This window comes from Gekko japonicus, unplaced genomic scaffold (assembly GCF_001447785.1).
Source record: "Gekko japonicus isolate JY-2015 unplaced genomic scaffold, Gekko_japonicus_V1.1 scaffold129, whole genome shotgun sequence".
Classification (NCBI taxonomy): Eukaryota; Metazoa; Chordata; class Lepidosauria; order Squamata; family Gekkonidae; genus Gekko; species Gekko japonicus.
Genome location: NW_015168049.1, coordinates 32,039 through 53,104, shown reverse-complemented (window position 1 = coordinate 53,104; position 21,066 = coordinate 32,039). Strand labels below are relative to the sequence as shown.

Sequence of the window (21,066 nt, the reverse complement as noted above, 5' to 3'; positions counted from 1 at the left end):
GCCAGCACCTCTGTCAGGCAGAAGCGCCTGAGATCCTCCCCCTCCCCTTTTCCTTCGCTCGACTTGGAGGCGAAGGGAAGGGAGAGGGGGGAAAGAATGGATCCCAGGTGCTTCTGCCTGTCAGAGGGGCTGGTGCACACTTCCGGTGATGTCAGGGGGTGTGGCATATGCTAATAAGTTATGCTAATGAGCTCCTGCAGCTCTTTTTCTACGAAATGACCCCTGACTGGCAGTAAACCACTGACTAACAGTGCTAGGAGGGAACATCAAGGTAAGGGACTTGGCCTCCTTGGTCTGTTTGCTGGCCATCCAGGACGACTGTTTGACCTCTGTGTGAAATAAGGATGCCATTCCCCAGTTTGGGGCGGGGGATCCTCCAATTTTGGGGCCTCTTCCCCACCCCCAAACACAACGTAATGTCGTCATGCAGAAGTGACATCATCATATTGGTGAGGCCGTGCGGCAATGCTCTGGTATTTTGGGAAAAACTCTACAGTGAGCATAGAGTTTTGACCAAAATACCAGAGCATCACCAACATGATGACGTCACTTTTGCATGACATCATTACATTGTGTGCACATCGCGCCCTCCCCTCAGTCCCAGAAAGTCCTTCTCCTGCTGCCAGGTCAATCCGACTTGGCAACCCACGTGTGAAACTGGACTAGATGGACCACTTGTCTAATCCAGCAGGGCTTTTTATATGTTCTTATATTCCTGCCAACCTAGCAGTTCGAAAGCAAGACATTGCAAGTAGATAAATAGGTACCACTTCAGTGGGAAGGTAACAGCGTTCCGTGCGCCTTGGAGTTTAGTCATGCCGGCCACATGACCACGGAAATGTCTTCGGACAGCGCTGGCTCTTCGGCTTTGAAACGGAGATGAGCACCACAACCCTAGAGTCGGATTCAACTGGCTTTCGAGCAAAGGAACCTTTACCTTTTTATATTCCTAATAGCAATGTAGGTCAGGAGGCTGCAAGAGGAGGGCAGTAAAATACCCCTTGCTACGGCTTCTGTCAGTGTAGCAGATGGTGATTTTACCTCCTTCCACCTCCCCACTGTAGCCTCTCATCCCTCATGGCCACTAGGCTTACAAGGATGCTGGCTTTAGTGGGAAATCTCCCACCCTGGGTTCTGCCACTCCCATTGCTGTTCAGTAGGGAGGAAATCGGCATTGCATTGATGCTGTGATGTCATTTCCAGCATGAATACAGAAGTGATATCACTGCATTGGTACAGTATTCTAGGATTCAGTCAAAACTCTTTGGTAAATCCTAGAGCATCATGGTAAAGTAGTGACATCACTTTTCGGGTTCACACCAGAAATGATGTTAAGAACATGAAATGGGCTCTGCTGGATCAGACCAGTAGTCTATCTAGTCCAGCATCCTGTGTCATGCAGTGGCCAACTGGTTCCCCTGGACGGCCAACAACAGGGCATAGAGGCTGAGGCCTTCCCCGATATTGCCTCCTGACTCTGGAGTTCAGAGGGTTAGTGCCTCTGAATGTGGAAGTTTCCCTCAGTCACCACGGCTAGTAGCCACTGATAGACTCATCCTCCATGACTCTATCTAATCCTCTTTTAAAGCTGTTTATTCCTGTGGCCATCATGACATCTTCTGGCAGGGGTCGTTTCGTAGAAAAAGAGCTAGGGGAACTCATTAGCATAACTCATTAGCATATGCCACACCCCCTGACATCACCGGAAGTGTGTCATAAGGCCACACCCCCTGAATGCGCTCGCCCGCTTCGGGAGAGGGGATCAAAGTGTAATACAAGCCTCCTCCAAGACTTGATCACACCAATCTCAACTCTCTCTTGGGTCTTGATGCCTGCCAGTTATTCCCCCTGCCTGGGGGAAGCCACGTTGGACCAAAATACAGTCCAAACTGCTGTAAGGAACACCCGTCCCCCCTGAGCACTTACAGGGTGCGTCAAATCGCCATTTTACCCCGACCGGAAGCAGGGGGTGGGGCTTTGTCGTGTGCCTCGCCCCCCGCACCTCACCCGGGGGAACGGTGATCCCCCGCGATTCTCCCCGAATCGACCCCTGTCTTCTGGCAGCAAATTACACATTTTAATCACTCTCTGTGTAACTTAGTATTTCCTTTTATCCGTCCTGAACCTACTGCCCATCAGTTTCATTGAATGGCGAATTCTAATATTTTGGGAGAGGGAGAAAATTTTCTCTTGGTCAACTCTCTCCACCCCATGCATAATTTTATAAATGTCTCTCATGTCCCTCCTTAGTTGTCTCTTTTCTAAACTGTAAAGTCCCAAACTCTTCAACCTTTCCGCATAGGGAAGGTGCTCCAACCCCTTAGTCATCTTGGTTGCCCTCCTCTGTACTTTTTCCAGCTCTGCGATGTCCTTTTGGAGATACGGTGAACAGAACTGTACACAGCATTCCAAATAAGGCTGCACCATAGATCTATACAGGGCATTACAGTATCAGCCATTTTATTCTCAATTCCTTTCCTAATGATCCCTAACACAGAGTTTGCCTTTTTCACCACTGCAGCACACTGAGTTGACACTTCCATTGAGCTATCCACTATGACCCCAAGATCTTTTCCCCTCTCTCTGACTCAGCAAGTTCAGACCCCATTAGCCCATACTTGAAGTTGGGATTTTTTGTCCCAATGTGCCAATGTGTCCCAATGTGCCAATCACCTGTTGCAGCATTGGTGTGATGTCATGCATCATGACTCCACCCTCAGCATCTCCAAGTTGGCTGCCAGTGCAGGGATGGCAACCCTAGTTCATACAGGTCCTACAACCCCAGGAATAAATTTTCTGAGGGTCAGAAATGGCTGCCAGGGGTGGGGGGGGGGGTATGGGAACAATCGGCTGTCCCTGAAAGCCAGTTTGGTGTGGTGGTTAAGAGTGGCGGTCTCTAAACTGGGAGAACCAGGTCTGATTCCCCACTCCTCCACATGCAGTTGCTGGTGTGACGTTGGGTCAGTCACAGTTCTCTCAGAGCTCTCTTAGCCCCTCCTGCCTCACAGGGTGTCTGTTGTGGGGAGATGAAGGGAAGGAGATTGTAAGCCACTCTGAGACTCCAAGTGAAGGGCAGGATATAAAGCCAGTGCTTCTTCTTCTACTACTTCTTCCTGTAGCCACCTTGAGCCAAGATGACAGGCAAGGTATGAATGAATAAATAAATCACTGGATATAAATCCTTGTGTAGGACTTGTTATGAAAGGTGCCTAAGTACATCTCTGGGGCTGTGCACTGCAGCTGTCAGTGAATGTAAGTCAACAGCTGCCATCCAGGATCCCATGAGCTGCCTGCAAAACATCTCTTGACTTGTGTGCTGCTGTTGTTTAAGGGGGCAAAATGACATGGAGCATCCATGCTGTGCTCTTCCTTCTTCCCCTTCCTCGAACGCAATGACTTGCCAACAGTGATCCATGCAATGGTCACCTCGAGATTGGACTACTGTAATGCTCGCTACATGGGGCTGCCCTTGTTGCAAATCCAGAAGCTGCAGCGGGTGCAAAATGCCGCGGCCAGGCTGTTGATGGGATTCCCAATCCAGGAGCACATCCAGCCTGTGCTAAAGGCATTGCACTGGCTGCCGATAGCATACCAAATTCATTTCAAGGTGCTGGTTCTTACCTTTAAAGTCCTTTATGGTCAGGGGCCTACATACCTGAGGGACCGCCTTTCCCCACATATTCCCCAGAGAGTATTGCGTTCAGGGACCCAGAACCGATGGCCCTCCCATGTCTCAAGGCCAGGCTGTTGACAAACAGGGCCAGGGCTTTTTCGGTGGCGGCTCCATACTGGTGGAATGAGCTCCCAGAGGAGATCAGGGCCCTGCGGAACCTTTTACAGTTCTGCAGGGCCTGTAAAACGGAGCTCTTCCGCCAGGCTTTTGGCGCCGCCACCACCACTAACAACTAGGATAGGAAGCCCATTGCCTTTGGAAGTCATAATAACAGCCTGTGCCAGCAGCCTGCAAGATATTTGAGGGGGTACATCCGTGCCCCTCCTGGCTCATTAAAGCGGGCCACGAGGGGTTCCGAGGTGCCTTAAGGTAGATTGTCAACAAGTCCCTCTCGGAGGGGCGGTTCCCTTGAAGCACTTAAGGAGGCGATGGTCCGCCCTCTCTTGAAAAAACCAACTCTGGACCTGGCTGAATTGGCCAACTATCAGCCAGTGTCTAATTTGCCCTATTTGGGCAAATTGATCAAGAGGGCGGTGGTGACACAGCTACAGGGCTTTCTGGATGACACTTCTGTCCTTGATCCATTCCAGTCCGGCTTTTGCCCAGGGCATGGGACGGAGACGGTGCTGTTTGCCCTTACAGACGACCTCTGGAGGCATCTGGATCGAGGAGGTGTGGCGGCACTGTTGTTGTTAGATCTGTCGGCCGTGTTTGACACAGTCAACCATCAGATGCTGACCTGCCGCCTTGCCAACGTGGGGATACATGGGCTCGCTCTTCAATGGCTTGCCTCTTTTCTCCAAGGTCAGGGACAGAGGGTGGCGATAGGGGAACAGCAGTCCCGGAGGCACCCACTTGAATGTGGTGTGCCTCAGGAGGCAGTGCTTTCACCGATGTTGTTTAACATCTATATGCGCCCCCTTGCCCAGATTGCCAGGAGGTATGGGCTGGGTTGCCATCAATATGCAGATGACACCCAGCTCTATCTGATGTTGGGTGGTCAGTCGGGCTCCGACCCAGAAGATCTGAACCGGGCATTACAGGCCGTGGCTGGGTGGCTCAGGCTGAGCCGGCTGAAACTAAACCCAGCAAAGACGGAGGTCCTGTGCTTGAGTCGGATCGGTTCGGGGTTGGGGGTCCCTCTCCTGACCTTCGATGGGACACCTCTGGTGCCAGCGTTGGAGGTTAGGAGTTTGGGAGTGCTCCTGGATCCCTCCTTAACTATGGAGGCCCAGGTGGCAGCCACTGCCAGATCAGCATTTTACCACCTTAGGCTGGTTTGGCAGTTGGTTCCCTTCCTCAACCATGATGATGACCTGGCTACAGTGATCCACGCGACGGTCACCTCGAGGCTAGACTACTGTAATGCTCTCTACATGGGGCTGCCTTTGTCACAGATCCGGAAGCTGCAGCTAGTGCAGAAAGCTGCGGCCAGGCTGCTGATGGGTCTCCCCAAGTGGGAACACATCCAGCCTGTGCTGAAAGCACTGCACTGGCTGCCAATAGCATACCAGATCCGTTTCAAAGTGCTGGTACTTACCTTTAAAGCCCTATATGGTCAGGGTCCGACCTACCTGAGGGACCGCCTTTCCCCACACATACCCCCACGAGCACTTCGGTCCAGGATGCAACATTGCCTGGTGATTCCAAGCCCCAGGGAGGCAAGGCTTGCCGCGACCAGGGCCAGATCCTTTTCAATGGCGGCTCCTACCTGGTGGAATGAGCTCCCAGAGGAGATCAGGGCCCTGCGGGACCTTCTGCAGTTCCGCAGGGCCTGTAAGACGGAGCTCTTCCGCCAGGCTTTTATGTAGGGGCCGCTGCTGCCACCACCACAGATGGCGTGGGTAACAACGGGGCTAGGGGGGACGGTCCCTGGAAGATCTGCCAGGATACTTCATGGCGCCGTATACCAACTGGTTGTACACTAACTACAGGACAACTCCACCTTTATGAAAGACTGATACCATCTTGTAATTTTATTCGGTGAGGTGACCATCTTGTTTTTTACTGAGCACCTTATTTGTGTTGATAATTACTGTTTTTACTGTTTTAATGTGATTTTATGCGTGGGCACTTGTTGCTCTTTGTAAGCCGCCCTGAGCCCGTTTGCGGGGAGGGTGGGATATAAATGCTAAAAATAAAATAAATAAATAAAATAAAAAGATCTACGAGCTGGTTATAGGAAGAGAGCTGATATGGTAGTAGCCATCGCTGTTTTAATAACAACAATACTAGGACTTATTATGTTATTGTTAATTGGTTTAGCTCTGTTTTAAATGTTTTAATTGTTTATTGTAACCATGTGTCGATTTTAGGTTAGCCGCCCTGAGCTGGCTTTGGCTGGGAGGGCGGGGTAGAAATGTGAAGAATGAATGAATGAATGAATCAATAAATATGCTGATTTGGGGGAATTTCTCTCTGGAGATTATCAGAGAGCCTGGTACTATCTATTCCTTGCACACCTTTTCATGCCACCGTAATAATACTCACTTTTAAAAAAATCAGGGTTGGCATAAGCATATAGTTTGGGGAGGAGTGGGGACCTGTAAAATATTCATTTTCTTGATTTAAGTCATTTTGGTTTTCCTGACTGTCTGTGACATTTTTACCATACCCTTCCTCTAAGGAGTTCAGACTGGTTTACTTCCTTGTCACCTCCTCCCTCCCCCCTCCATGTTGTCCTCACAACAGCCTTGTAAGGTAGGGTAGGCTAATGAACAATTGTGGTTATGAAAATGTGCTATTCTTAGAGAAGCAGATTCCCCTTGTGTTCTTTGAGGCTGTTCTGAATTAGAATAAGGAATATCCTCAGTGTCTGACAAGTCTGACTCTGAACATGACAGGCCTTTTCCTTTCCTTAAAATAAATTTCTGATTCCCATGGAAATGTGGACAAACACTGCCCTCAGTGTTTCTGTGATGCTTAATTGTTACAACTGAACTTTTCACCCCAATTATGCTGATGTAATCGGTTGTGATCTGTTTTTCTCCTTACTACAGTAGTGGGATACATCCTGTTAGCATGCAATGGGAAGCTAGTAATTCAACACTGAATTCTTTTACCAGAAAAAAATGGCTTATTACTATATTTTAGCTGCATATCATTAACACTGTCCTTTTATTCTTGTCTTGATTTCTAAAATGTTTGATTTCAATAGACTTCACTTGGCAAATGTCATTAGGATATTTTTCACATGGAGACAAGCATGTGTAGCTTCCTCACTTCTGCTGTGGCTACCAATACAGCCCAGTCACAAAAGGGCTTCCACGTGACAGGTTTGCCCATAGTTTCCCTGTCCCTGTCCTGGTTCAGACATCACACAAAACTTTAGTGTAATTAAACACACTCTGGTTAATTGTCTGAATGCATGCCACTCCACTAGCAATAGTAAGTTAAGGTCTGTCCGATCAGGATCTGGATCCAAGATCCGAAATTAGTTATTAACTATGGTGAGTTAACCACTGTTTTAAGTGATGTATGAATTCCAGAGTTACCAGATCTCCTGCCCTGCCCACTACTGCCTCTGCCCCCTACCACTCTGCTTGATGATAGAGAAAAAATGCCAGGTGAACACCATGACATCACTTCCAGTGCAACCCAGAAGTGACATCATTGTGTCAGGTAATACTGTAGCATTTGCCCGAAATTTTCTGGTGAAACTACAGAGTTGGGATTGAACATTAGAACGTTGCCTCTGGGGTGATGATGTCACTTCTGGGTCATTCTGGAAGTGACATCATCACAGCAGCATGACACCAACAATGTAAATCCCCACTTCCCTTGTGGCTGGTTGTAGGCAGATATCTCAGTCTAATATTGGCTTGTTCCATGATTACTCTCTCCCAGGCTACAGAGAGAAGGCATTTGTTCAGGCAAACTAGGATCTGATTGATCATTTGTGAGCCAAATCCTGGTTTCACAAATTAACCATAATTAAAATAAATCAAGGTTTTACACAATGGCTGAACTGAGCCTCTGAGTGAAAACTTGGTGTGTTATGGGGCTAGCTCTTGAAAATCACTGAGATGCAAACTAGAGTGCCTTGGAAACTGTCCTCTCTGTTCATTAGCTGCGAGAAGGGAGGGGGCAGGTGACTGGAAGCCTGCCCAGCATAGCATCGGGGGGGGGGGGGGGCAGTGTGGTGCTATAGGGCATTTGACCCCTGGGAATACTCCAGCTGGTCTTGGAAAAGGGTCCTTCTTCTCAAATTATTTGCTTTATTCAAGAGATAGGGGTTGCCCAAATACTGTGATTGATAACTAATATCTGAATGTCAGAAAAGATGAGTCTTTGAGAAGAGATGGGCATTATCAGCTATTATGTTCTTTTTCCTCCTGAACATTTTCTCTGATATTTAACCCAGAGATCTGTTTTCCCTCCTTCTCTCTCTCTCTTCTAGCATCTATGTATTCTGAAATACAGAGGGAACGGCCTGAACTTGGGAATATCATGGCTCACCCAGATTACATTGATGGAAACCCTGATCTTATCAAACCTAAAAAGCTCCTCAATCCTGTAAGAGCCTCGAAAAGCCACCAAGAACTTCACAGGGAGCTGCTTATGAACCACAAAAGGTAAGGAACCGGCTGCCCCTTCAAGGAATTCTGAACTAAGAAGAATATGAATTCTGTGTTTAAATGGTACAGATTTCCAGGGATAAATGAATAGCTTTGAGGACCTCTTCCTAAACCTATTGTGCCATATCACAATTGTCTTGCAGCTTACACTCTTGTGACAATCTATTGCAGAAGAGGCAAGCCATAGTTTCATGTTAGAGACACTTGTTTCTTCAGCAGTGGAAACAGCTGCAGGGAAAAGACCAAGCAGAACTTGAACTGCAGCTACATCGTATGCCTTTACTTGGCCTCCCAGTCTAGGAAACCATGTGGGCACCCAAAAGATCTAGCAAAAGTTTGTTTGTGCACATGTCTTTGTGCCAATAGAGTATAACAGTTAGTGAAATTAATCAGGTCATTATAGTCATAACAGTTTTGAAATCAGCATAGGAAGGTGTTGTGACTATGTGTCAGGGTGTCTTCTTTCCATGCAGATAGTTCTAGGTTCAGACTCTGGCATTTCTAATTAAAATGTGAAAGAAGACCTTCACCTGAGACCCTGGAGAGATGCTGCCAGTCAAAATAGATGACCCTGATAGACCAATGGTCTGACTCAATCTAAAGCCGCTTCATGAGTGTTATAATGGTTAAAATATTAGACTAGGATCTGGGACACCCAGGTTCAAATCCCCACTCTACCATGAAGCTTGCTGGGTGCCCTTGCTTGGATCAATCACCCCCTCTTAGCTTAACCCAGGGGCCGTTTCGTAGAAAAAGAGCTAGGGGAACTCATTAGCATATGCCACACCCCCTGACATCACCGGACGTGTGTCATAAGGCCACACACCCCGCCCCCAACAGTCCTGGCCGCCACTGCCGGCCTTGCAGCTCCACTGCCGAGCCCCATGAGGGGCCCGGCGGTGGACCTGCAAGGCCGGTGGGAGTGCAAGGAAGCCCCGCGAAGGCCCTCCCTGGCCCCAGGCAGGCAGGGGTGGGGAGAGGCAGGGAGGAAGCAACTTACCCTCCCTCTTCACCTGCCTCCTCCTGGCTGAATGAGGGCCGGAAGCGGGGCGGCCGGAAGCAGGGGGCGGGGCTTCGTCATGTGCCCCCCCCCATACCTCACCCGGGGAAACTGTGATCCCCCGCGATCCCCTGAAATGACCTCTGGCTTAACCTACCTTACAGGATTGTTGTAAGAATAAAATGGGGAAGGGAGAACCTGTTGTTCTTCCCTGAACTCCCTGAACTAAGGGCAGGATTAAGATGTACTACATAGATTAATATTTACGTGATGGCATTTGATTCTCTACAACAACCTCCAGTTCCTTTTATCTGTATTTAACATCACAAAGCCTGATTGAACATGTATTCCTCTAGTTCCGTCTGTACGGAAGAAGCCCTTGCACAATTCAGATGACATTTTATAATCTCCTCCCGGTTTCTCGTGGTGCCAACGGAGTCAAAAGAATGTTAGCCACAGCCTGAGATCTCCCAAAGCCCCACAAAGAGATAAACATATTTATTAGATGAAAGGAAGACAACCATCTTGTCAGGAACCCCCTTTAGATGAAAGGAAGTCGAGGAGCTGGTAAATATCCTGCATGTTTCCCTGCCACATCCGCTAGTTTTATTTGTTTTGTTCAGTACGTAACTTGTTTGGAAAGGGCAAGGAGGGAGCGGTTAGGATATGGGGAGAGCCGCTCAGACGTGATACTGTGAAGAAGTCGGTTTCAGTGCCACGCAGAAGCTCATCAAGAAGGGAGCAGTGGTGGGCTGCTGCTGATTGGCACCTTTCCCACAACATCGTTTGGGAACTGTCTGAGTTAGTCCAAGAAGTGATGGGGAAAACGCTCCCTCTTAGCTTTTAGTGTACTCTACAATCACGAGATCATACTCCTGTGTTCGGGGAGAGGAAAGGTGTTTGTGTGCTTATTTTTTTTTTAAAAAAAAAGGATTGTGAACTTTCAGTTGGCAGTCTGACATTCTCCCAGAATTATGACAGATCTCCAGACCACAAAGATCAATTCCATAGGGAAACATGGCTGCTGCAGAGGGTGGGCTTGTATGGCATTGTGCCCTGCCAAGGTCCCTCCTCTCCCCCCCCCCCCCCCCCCCCCCAATGTCCAGGAAGTCTGTGATATCACATCCCTGCTGAGCTTCTCTTCCCAGGCTCTGCCCCCATCCCCCAATCTCCAGGAATTTCTGAAGTCAGAGTGAGCAACCCTTTGTTTGAGCCAGATGAAACATAAACCTCCTTTGATCCTGCTCAGGTGGGAAACATTCCACCTGCAACCATTACGGGGGGCGGGGGGAGAACCATGCTGTGCCTTCAAAATGGCAGCGCTAAGCTCTGCATCCCCACCACCTTTCAGTGGCTTTTTTTTTTTCTGGATGAGCTGCACTGCAGCATTACAGCATGGCTTAGTAGGGACAAGGAAAGGGAAGGGAGAGGTCTTATAGGGAGGTACTGAAATCAGTGCTATGTCTGTGCTTTTGCACAGTTTCGGTGGAGCCAAGTGGGGAAGATGTGAGGCAGAAGTAGCAGTGAGCACAGCAGGGACAGGTGAGTTCCTGCTCATCCTTGCCCCACTTGCTGCTGCTGCCGTGGTATGGGCATGTCTTTACTCCCAATTGTGGAAGAAGCCAGACATAACCAGGGGTAAAGCCAGCCTTCACGTAACTGATTTCACAGGCCCTGTCTCCAGAACAACTTCTCTCATGCATACTGGTCTTTCTTGAAACTTACAGAATCCCCCCATATACTCATCTTTCCCTGCTTCCTTCTTTCCCTTCCACCCACCAACTAACCTAAGCCTTTATCTTCCCTTCATCTTCTGCTAAATTTATTATTTATTTACTTCACATATATCTGGCCTTTCTCCACAATGGAGACCCAAAGCAGATTACATCATTCTCCTTTCCTCCATTTCATGTTTGGAACAAGATGATGTAGATTAGGCTGAGAATGTATGGCTGGCCTGGCAACACCAGGAGATGGGGGGGTCATGGGGAGGCCTTGGGAACAGTGTGATGTCACTTCCAGGAAATGACATCACACCTCTCTAGGAGTCATCAGAATCAATGTAGTAAAATCATAGTGACAGCGCACCATCAGCCTAACAGCATTTAAAACAAAATTTCTTCTGCTGCTGCTCCAAACAGCAATGGGAAATCAAAAGGGGGCAGGGATCTGCCACATATAAAATAAAATACATTAAAAGCATCAGGGGTCTTTTCCTGCAGGAGCGCACAGGAGCGGAGCTCCAGCAGTAAAGAGCCCAGGGGGCGGGCACATGCAATAAGCCCCACTCCCTGCTCCCAGCAGCCCTCAGTCAGAGCAAGAAGCAGCCAGGTAAGCTGCAGAGCCCCCCCCCCCCCAGGCCCCTGGTCCAAAACAGTCCAGTGGCACCTTTAAGACCAAGTTTTATTCAGGTACAAGCTCTCCCTCCTCTGTGAGGACAGATCTGCACGTTCCCCACCCCCCAACAGCTAGCAATCCAAAACAGTCCAGTGGAGCCTAAGTGGTGGGTGTTGCCTTCTGACACACGTCTGGTGATGTCAGGGGGTGTGGCATATGCAAATAAGTTATGCTAATGTCTTATGCTAATAAACTCCTGCACCTCTTTTTCTATGAAATGACCCCTGAAAAGCATAAACACTGAAATTTAAAATCACAACTCAGGTCTGCTGGTAAATTTAACCAAATGCAGTCCTAAATAAATCTGTCTTCAACTGCCTCCGAAAAATCGAACGTGAGGGGGCCAGATGCACCTCTCCGGGCAGTTGTGCCATAATCGTGGGACTGTTACTGAAAAGGCCCTCTCTCCTGTACCTACCAAACAAGCTTCTTTGATTGATGGGGTAGTCGGGAGGGCCTCTCCCTCTGATCTTAATTCCTGGGCCAGAACAAATAGGAGAAGACAGTCCTTCAGCTACCCAGGCCCCAAGCCCTGTAGGGCTTTAAAGGTTAAAACCAGCATCTTGAATTGGGCTCTGGAGTGGATTGGTAGCCAGTATAATTGCTGTAATATTGGGGTCACATGTTGCTGATAGCTGGCCCCGACTAGCAGTCTAAGCCACGGCATCCTGCACTAGCTGCAGCCTCCAAACACTCTTCAAGGGTAGTCCCAAGCACAGTGCATTGCTATACTCCAGTCTAGCCTTGACCTGGATAGCCCAGTCAAGCCGGATCTTGTCAGATCTTGGAAGCTAAGCAGGGCTGACCCCGGCAAGTATTTGGATAGGAAACCTCCAGAGAATACCAGGGCTGGGAGGCCAGAGGCAGACTATCAAGCCAGTTCTCTGAACAACCTTCGTGCTCCAGTAGGAGTTGCCAGAGATCACCATGACTTCCAGGCATGGGCACACGCACACGCGCGCGCGCGCGCACACACACAAATGCAAAAATACACACACAAAAAAAGATTTGGCAATTCTCTAGGTTAGATTTAACTAAGGCACGAATCACTGTGGCTAGATCTGACTGACCCAGTTGAAGCCAGTGTTTCCCCTAAGCTGAGTTAGTGTGAGCTAGCTCACAGTTTTTTAGCTTCCGGCTCACACGTTTTTGTCTTAGCTCAGGAAGGATGGCCCCAGAGCAAACTAAATTATGCAGTGGCCAAATCGCTCGCTCACAACTTTAATGCCAGTCGCTCACAAAGTAGAATTTTTGCTCCACCGGTTAGAGGAAGCATTGGCTGAAGCTAGACAAAAAGCACTCCAAACCACTTTTTCTAAGGTAAGTGCTGTGTCAACTACCACTCCCAAACTATGAACCTGGCTTTTCAAGGGGAGTACTACTCCGTCCAAGACAAGTCAAGTCCCCGGTCTGCCTTTCTGGTTTCTGCCAGAAAACCTCTGTCTTGAGTTCAGTGGCACCTTTAAGACAAACAAAGCTTTATTCAAGGTATAAGCTTACATGTGAATTAAACTTTGTTGATCTTAAAGGTGCCATTGGACTCAAACTTTGTTCTACTGCTTCAGACCAACACGGCTACCTACCTGGATCTATTGTCGGGATTAAATTTCAACTTGTTCAACCTTATCCAGCCCATTAGAATATCAACAGCATCCTTGGAATTAGGAAGGAAAGAAAGATAGAGCTGAGTATCATCCTCACATCAAGGTGAGGTTAGTTGCTTGGGGTGACCTGGGGCCAGACATAGGTCAGGAGTCCCTCAAGATATGCTCAAGATAGTTTTTGGTTGGGCCAGAAGTGATTGAGGAATTTGTTCTGTGGTTGCTAGGAAACAGTAAAAAGCTTTCCCTCCTTTTCTCCCCCTCTGGATTAGAAGTGAATGGCATAGCTATAAATAAAAATTAGCAGGGAACTTAGTGAAACTATCTAGCAGCCAACTGTGGTAGTATCCTATATAGAACCAGTGTACTAAGTAGATGGCTGTTTGAGCCAATAAAGAGCCTAGAGTTAGCAGTAATTTGAAACCATTTGACATAGGAGATGGGGGAGGGCGTCTTTCTTCTAGGCTTCTGTTACTAACAGCATTTAGTGCTCACTAGGCTGAATATAGAAATCAAATAGATTACATAATTGGAAGCAGAAAATGGAGAAATTCTATTCTCTCTGCTAAAACAACACCAGAAGCAGATTGTGGTACAGATCACGAATTGTTAATGTAAAAAATTAGAATAAAGCTGAAGAAAAACACCAAAATAGTCATAGGGTGCATTCAGACGGGCATTTAAGCCAGTATAGATGCCGGTTAGAATCAGAGTACTTATGTGCGATCACACAGCGAACATCTGCCTTCCGTCCCTAACTGTCACAAACACCCTTTAAACCAGTGTATTCTGCTACTAGGTCCCAAAGTGGTGGTATCCTGAGTGCTCCGGTTCCAACCACATTATCCCCATCTGATCGCTCTCCGCTGGTGTAGAGCCACTTCCGTTCGGAAGCCCGAAGCTTCCGCTTTTCAGCAGCCTTTTTTTTTAGCAACCTTGATGTGCGCTTGGGCGAAGCTTTGCCCCGGCATTTGTAAAATAATAATTAAAAAAAGATGCTTAGTTTTAGGCTGCGGACGAGTCCGGGACCTCACGGAGGCCCTTTTTGCTGTAAACGTTTAAAGGGAAGTCTTCGCTTCAGGGCACGCTTTTTGGGAGGGGGTGTTCTGCGCCTGTGTGAAGATCTCAACTCTGTGGATGGCTGCCTATGCACATGTGCAAAATGTAAAAACAAAAACAAAAACGTGTGAATGGGCATATCGCGATGTGCTGCGCAGTCAGGAGGTGAGTGTGATTGCGTTTCTTCCGGATCAAACTGCTCTGGTTCCAACCAGAGCAGTTTATGCTGGCTTAAATGGCCCGTCTGAACGCACCCTTTGTGTCAAAATACAAGCTAAGCAACATTCCTGAAGAGTTTAAAGACCATGTAAAGAACAGATTTGCATTACTAAGTTCAAGTGAATGTGAACCAGAAGAAGTATGGGTTGAAACCATAGATATTATCAAAGAAGAATGTGCAAGGACTATTCCTATAGCCAAAAGAAAAGCCTCAATCAATGACTGATGGAACTCTTAAGATTGTTAAAGACAGAGGAGAAACAAAATTAAAAGGTGACAGAAACATAATCAGGAGCCTAAATGTACCTTTCCAGTGACTCACATGTAGAGACAAAGTGAACTGTTATAATAACCAGTATAAAGAAATAGAAGAGAACAACAAAAAAGGGAAGAACGATAGATCTGTTCTACAAGATCCAAGAATCAAAAGGAAATTTAAATCATGGTTAGGCATGCTGAAAGATCAACATGGAAATATATTAAATGAACAGGACAAAATAAAGAAAAGATGGGAACAATAAACTGAACAAAAGAGACGAAAAGCTGACAGATTCCTTCCAAGAAGAATCTTTTGAAAAAGAACCCACAGTTTTAAAAAGTCAAGTGAGACTTACACTGAGGACAATTAAGAGAAACAAATCACAGAAATAGATATCGATAGAGCTATTCCAAGCCACAGAAGCAGAGTCCATCAAAATCTTAACAGGATTGAGCCAACAAATATGGAAAACAAAACAATGGCCCACAGACTGGAAATCAGTGGCACGCCTAGCCTATTTGGCACCTGGGGTGGATAATTTTTAACACCCCCTCCTCTTTTTTTCTTTTCTTTTTTCTTTCTTTCTTTTTTCTTTTCTTTTTTTGCTGTCCAGTCACAGCTGACGTATGGTGACCCCACAGGATAGTGGCGTAGCTAGCATATTCAACACCTGGAGTGGGTCATTTTTAATACCCCCCTCCTCTAGACAACAAAATTATTTTCAGTAATAATTGTGAAAAAAATACACCTTAGAGACCAAAAAGAGTTTCAGGGAATAAGCTTCCAAAGCTCCTTTTGTCAGACACAGATAGGAATGGAGCCAACTTTTTGAATCTCCCTTCCCCTTACCTCATGACCCAGCGAGAAGTTCTTCTACGCAACAGCCTGGGCTGGGTTAGGCAAACTTCCCATGAGCTGCTGGCCCTTTAAAGAATGCCTGCCCAGAAGGATGGTGAAATCAATCAGAGGTAATGGCCACTGGCATCCAAATCCAGCTAAACTGGGACACAGCGTTGCTACTGTGGGTGCTTCAGTCAGCTACAGATACAGATGCATAGTAATGTATGACCAGATAACTCTATTTATGGAGGGGGGGAGTTTAGAGATTTTGGAATTCAGAGCACTCCTGTGCCTTTTTTATTCTTCTTTCCACACTGTTCCCTGGCTATTCCGGGGCAGGTACTGTCCCCCCAGCTCACTTTACAAATCCTTTGGCCTAATAGCTGCAACCAAGAAATCATTTTCTAGGTTAAGCAGAAATATCTAAGGCTTCCCCCCCCCCTTCTTTTTCCTAGACTGTTTTGAGGTTTTGTTTTTAAAATATCAAACCATCCTTATCTGATGCTAGCCGATGATGGCACAGGTGGTATTCATGCAATCCTAAATAGAGTTACGCCCTTCTAAGCCCATTGGCTTTGATTGATTTAGAAGGGTGTAACTCTGCTTGGGATGCCTCTGTTAGCATGTAAATTCTTCCATTAGGGCTTTTTGATTTGCTGACGACTCCTGTACCCCGATGGTATGTACGTACACTGCTGTTATTTAAGGCGCAACATGCACTTCTTGGGCAGTTCAAGCCAAAATAATTGGGAAGGAGGTGAAATGCTCTTCAGTGGACTTGTGCAGGAGAACTTGTGCCCCTGAAGACTCGCAGCCTGATCCTGCACACGTTTACATGGAAGCATGTACCACTAACGGGGCAATACTAAGCAGATCTACTCAGGAACCTACTGGGGTCTAAACAACCCTGAACAGAGAGTAGGGCTGCCAAGTCCCCCCGGAGGGCGGATTTCCCCCCGCTTTGGAGGCCCGATTTCCGCCGCTGCGGAATCGGGGCCCGGGGCAAACCCCACCCCAGCGTGCACGTCAGCTGGAGGTGACGTGATGACGCCGGGCATGCTGGGGGCGAGGCCACAGCCATCTGAGGGGAAAACTCTATGTTTCCCCCTCAGATGGCTGTGGCCCCGCCCCCAGCGTGCCCGGCGTCATCACGTCACCTCCAGCTGACGTGAAGCGCGCGCTCAAGACGCCGTCCAGGAGTCCCCCGCCCCAGACGAAAAAGAACTTGGCAACCCTAACAGAGAGAAATGCCTTCTTTTCAAACTTTGCTTTGGCTGAAATCGCCACATGATGCTCATCTGGCTTACCAAAAATATTTGATAAGAATAACAAAGGAATTCAAACATAGGGATTTTGAGGATATGGATTTTCATGGTGGCTCAGAGGCAGTGAGCCATAACTCTACTCAGATGTAAGTCATGTGGGACTTGCTTACTGGACAGCATCCTTGGGATTGCCACCAGGGGGACCAAGAGAAGGGACTACATCCACCATGCTGAATTCAATACTATTAATGGAGCAAATATTTTCTAGAGCAGCAAAATCAGCTCTGTTTTGAACTGGGCCTCCAGAGAGGCAGGTTTTAGGGTCCGATCTTCTGCTTGTTGAAGTGAGGCTGCTATCCTAAGAACATTTTCCAAGGAGTAAGCCCCATTGAGTAAAACAGCACTTACTTCTGAGTAGACTTGCTTAGTACAGTGGGGCTTACTCAAGTAAGTGTGGGTCTTGGAAGGCCCTTATGGCTGCTTCTGTGAAAAGGAGAGAAGAGGAGGCTTCCTTCTGGTGAGTTTGGACAACAGCGGCTGTTACTTTCAAGTCGATGCACTGAAGGGAAAGGCTTGAGGTGATCTGCCAGGCTTCAGTGAGGCAAGTGAATGGCAACTTAATATGCCAGTGGTTCTGAGGAACGATGGGCAGTGGCGGGCCTCTAGCCCCAGGAGCAGTCTGGCCTACACAGGGCTCAGAATTACCCCACTGGCCACGTCCAGCCAGAGCGAAAAAGGGTGTCGCCTCCCCCCCCCCCCCATACTATGTGTGATAAAACTGCACAGTGACATGCTGAGCTGGGGCCAGAACAACAGTAGTGCAGTCTGGCTTCCCTGCAGGCTGTGTACCAGCAGCAGGCCCAACTCCCAGCCTCCCAGTGGTAGCCGGCAGCTTTGTCCTCCTTGTTTTTTGTAGCCATGTATGAAAAACAATCCAGGCATTGACCAGGGGGTGCTTGGCTCAGCCTTGGGAGGTTTCCGGGCTCATTTAAATTGATACGGACATCGGGCTTCTGGGCATCCCCTTCTGACCTGCACCCGGGATGGACCACACCACCCACACCACCCTTGGTATGCCACTGCTGGAAACGCTCAATTTACATCCCAATTCTGAAAAAAGAGACATCAAAGACTGCAGCAACTATTGGACCATCGCATTAATTTCTCATGCAAGTAAAGTGATGCTTGAAATCTTACAGCAAAGACTGTTACTGCATATGGAATGTGAAATGCCAGATGTTGAAGCTGGATCCGGAAAAGGAAGGAGCACTAGAGATCATGCAAATTTACATTGATTACTGGAATATACAAGAGAATTTCAGAAAATCAGCATACATTTAATAGATTACATCAAAGCTTTTGACTATGCGGATCATGAAAACCTATGGCTGGCTTTAAAGGAAACGGGTGTGCCACAGCATCTGATTGTTTTGATGCGCAACTTTATACTCTGAACAAGAGGCCACTGTTAGGACAGAATATGGAGAAACAATGGTTTCCAATTGGCAAAGGTAGCAGACAAGGATGCATTTTATCTCCCTATCTCTTCAATCTGTTTGCAGAACATATCATAAGGAAGGCTGGATTAGATTCAGATGAAGGTAGAGTGAAAATTGGTGGAAGGAACATTACCAATTTGAGATATGCAGATGACACCACATTATTAGCAGAAAACAGTGGTGACCTGAAAAGACTACTGATGAAAATTAAAGCAGAAAGTGCCAAAGCAGGATTACAGCTGAACATCAAGAAGACAAAAGTAATGACTACTGGGGAATTACATGACTTTAAGGTTGACAGAGAACTTGAAATTGTTCAAGATTTTTTTGTTTTTGGCTTCATCATCAACCAAAATGGAGACTACACCCAAGAAATCAGAAGGAGATTGAAATGGGGAAGTGCAGCCATGAAGGAGCTAGAAAAGATCTTAAAGTGTAAGGGTGTGTTGCTGGCAACCAAGGTCAACTTAATTCATGCCATAATATTCCCCTTTACTATGTATGGGTATGAAAGTTGGACAATGAAGAAAGCTGACAGGAAGAAAGTAGATTCTTTTGAAATGCGATGTCAGAGCATAGTTTTATGGATACCGTGGACTGCCAAAAAGACAAATAAATGGGTTCTAGACCAAATCAAGCCTGAACTTTTCCTAGAAGCTATAATGACTAAATTGAGACTATTGTACTTTGATCACATTATGAGAATACAAGTGGCACTGGAAAAGACAATAATACTAGGAAAAGTTGAAGGCATCAGGAAACAAGGAAGACACAACATGAGATGGATTGATTCCATCGAGGAAGCAACAGCCGGTTGCAAGACCTGAGAGTGGCTGTTAATGATAGGACATTTTGGAGGACATCAATTCATAGGGTTGCCATAAGTCAGAAGTGATTTGACAGCACTTAACGCACACGCACACTGGCTGAATGTAAGAGTAGTTGCACACAACCAGCTGCAGGAAGCAAATGTAACCATTGAAAGAGTTGATGCTAAATTCAACCCTAAGATTACTGGTGAAATCCCTCCCTCTGCTGGAGAAATGGAAGAAAAGGACATGGAATTTTTTTTTATTAATAAACATGTGATCGATTTAATAAATATACTTCATTAAAATATGTAATTATGCACTTATTACTTCAAATGAGAACTGTTTAATAAAGTTTTATGGATAAATCCATTTTACCACAGAGTTTGGATTTATTTTACCCAATCATGCCTGGAATATTGGTCCAGGGTTCTCAAAATATTAAGGATGCACCCATTTTAGCACAGTCATAGAATATTATGTCTAGAAATACTTTATTTTAGATTACAGTCTGTACTAATACAGGATTCATTATATTCAACCATGCCTAACATACTAGACCGGGTTTCCCAAAATGTTTTACAGCCATACACAGTCTTTCAGAGGTCTGTGACCCTTATGATCTCCATTTTCTGTGGGGAACAGAAACTATGCTCTGTCCACGCAGCCAGAATCTACTCAGATCCCCTTCTGCATCTTTCCGCTGCTAGAGCCCCATCACCTTCTGCCTCTGCCTCTGTTTGGCTGAAAGAAAGCCAGACAAATATTGAACCATATCATTTTTCACCACCCTTCCGTGTTTCTGGGTGGGTTTTTTTGGCAAATTAAATTACATCAAGTTTTCGTATACTATTGTGTGTAGAATAGCCAGGAGATTCCTAAGGATTATCTGGCGGCCTGAAACTGTAGCTCTTTTTTGGCACCACTAGGGGGCAAGCTATGCTTATTTTTAGGCTGAGAGAAAGCTGTGACGCCTTAGGGCACCCAGCTGGCTTCAAGTGGAGGAGTGGGGAATTGAACCCCGTTCTCCAGATTATAGTCCGCAGCTCTTAACCACTACACCAAGCTGGCTCTCATGGTTTTTGGCAACCTTGGTACGACTCCTGTGACTGATTTATGTGCAGAAATGCAATGGGAGGAAGTTGTTGGGTTTTTTGGAAAGCAGATGTTGCAATGGGAAAACTCGGTTGAATTTCCACGTGTAACATGGATGTTAAAGGTATGGGAGCCCTGCCACAAAGAGAGAGGGAGAGAAAGAGATGGCAGCCTTATTCCAGGGTTTCGTATAGGGCCATTGTACATAAATAAACCAGGATTAATTTTTCCCTAGTATGTATCCCTTTGTGTCTAAAATGCAATGCTAACTGACCTATTTTCTGCCTCCCCACAGAGGAGTGGGAGTTGAGAGCAAACCAGAACTGCAGCGAGTCCTGGAGCATCGGCGACGAAACCAGCTGATAAGGCAGAGGAAAGAAGAAGAAGAGGCGAAGAAACTGACGTCTCCCTTTGAACAAGAACTTATGAAGAGGCAGCAGAGGCTGGATCAGGTATTCTGGAGAGGATTCTGAAATTAGTGATATCTGTTTACACCAATGGACAAGTGAGCCTGTACAAAAGGGGTATTTGCACTGCACTTCCTGTGGAGACTTCTGCAGTCTTCTTCACCATCCAAAGCCCTGCCCAGATATGAAGCTCCGTGGTAACTTTGCATGAATCACCTGATTCATGTGTAATGCCCAGTCATTTGGTGTTAGATCTAATTGGGTCCCATGGCTCTTGAACTGATCTACCCTGCACAGTCACATGACACTGCAAGGTAGATTTGGTTGAGGGCCATTGGGCCCATTCAGCCATAACATGGTGCCTGA

At 46.8% G+C, this 21,066-nt stretch overlaps 1 protein-coding gene across 2 annotated transcripts in view; it reads left to right on the top strand.

The window, feature by feature from the left end:
• The window catches only part of FAM107A (family with sequence similarity 107 member A), a 123,988-nt gene that overhangs the window by 85,555 nt on the left and 17,367 nt on the right, over window positions 1-21,066 (top strand). For both annotated transcript variants that reach the window (XM_015414330.1, XM_015414331.1), the window contains 2 exons: window positions 8,073-8,247; window positions 20,589-20,745. In XM_015414330.1, the coding sequence (XP_015269816.1) occupies window positions 8,073-8,247; window positions 20,589-20,745 (332 nt within the window). The remainder of the gene's footprint in view (window positions 1-8,072; window positions 8,248-20,588; window positions 20,746-21,066) is intronic.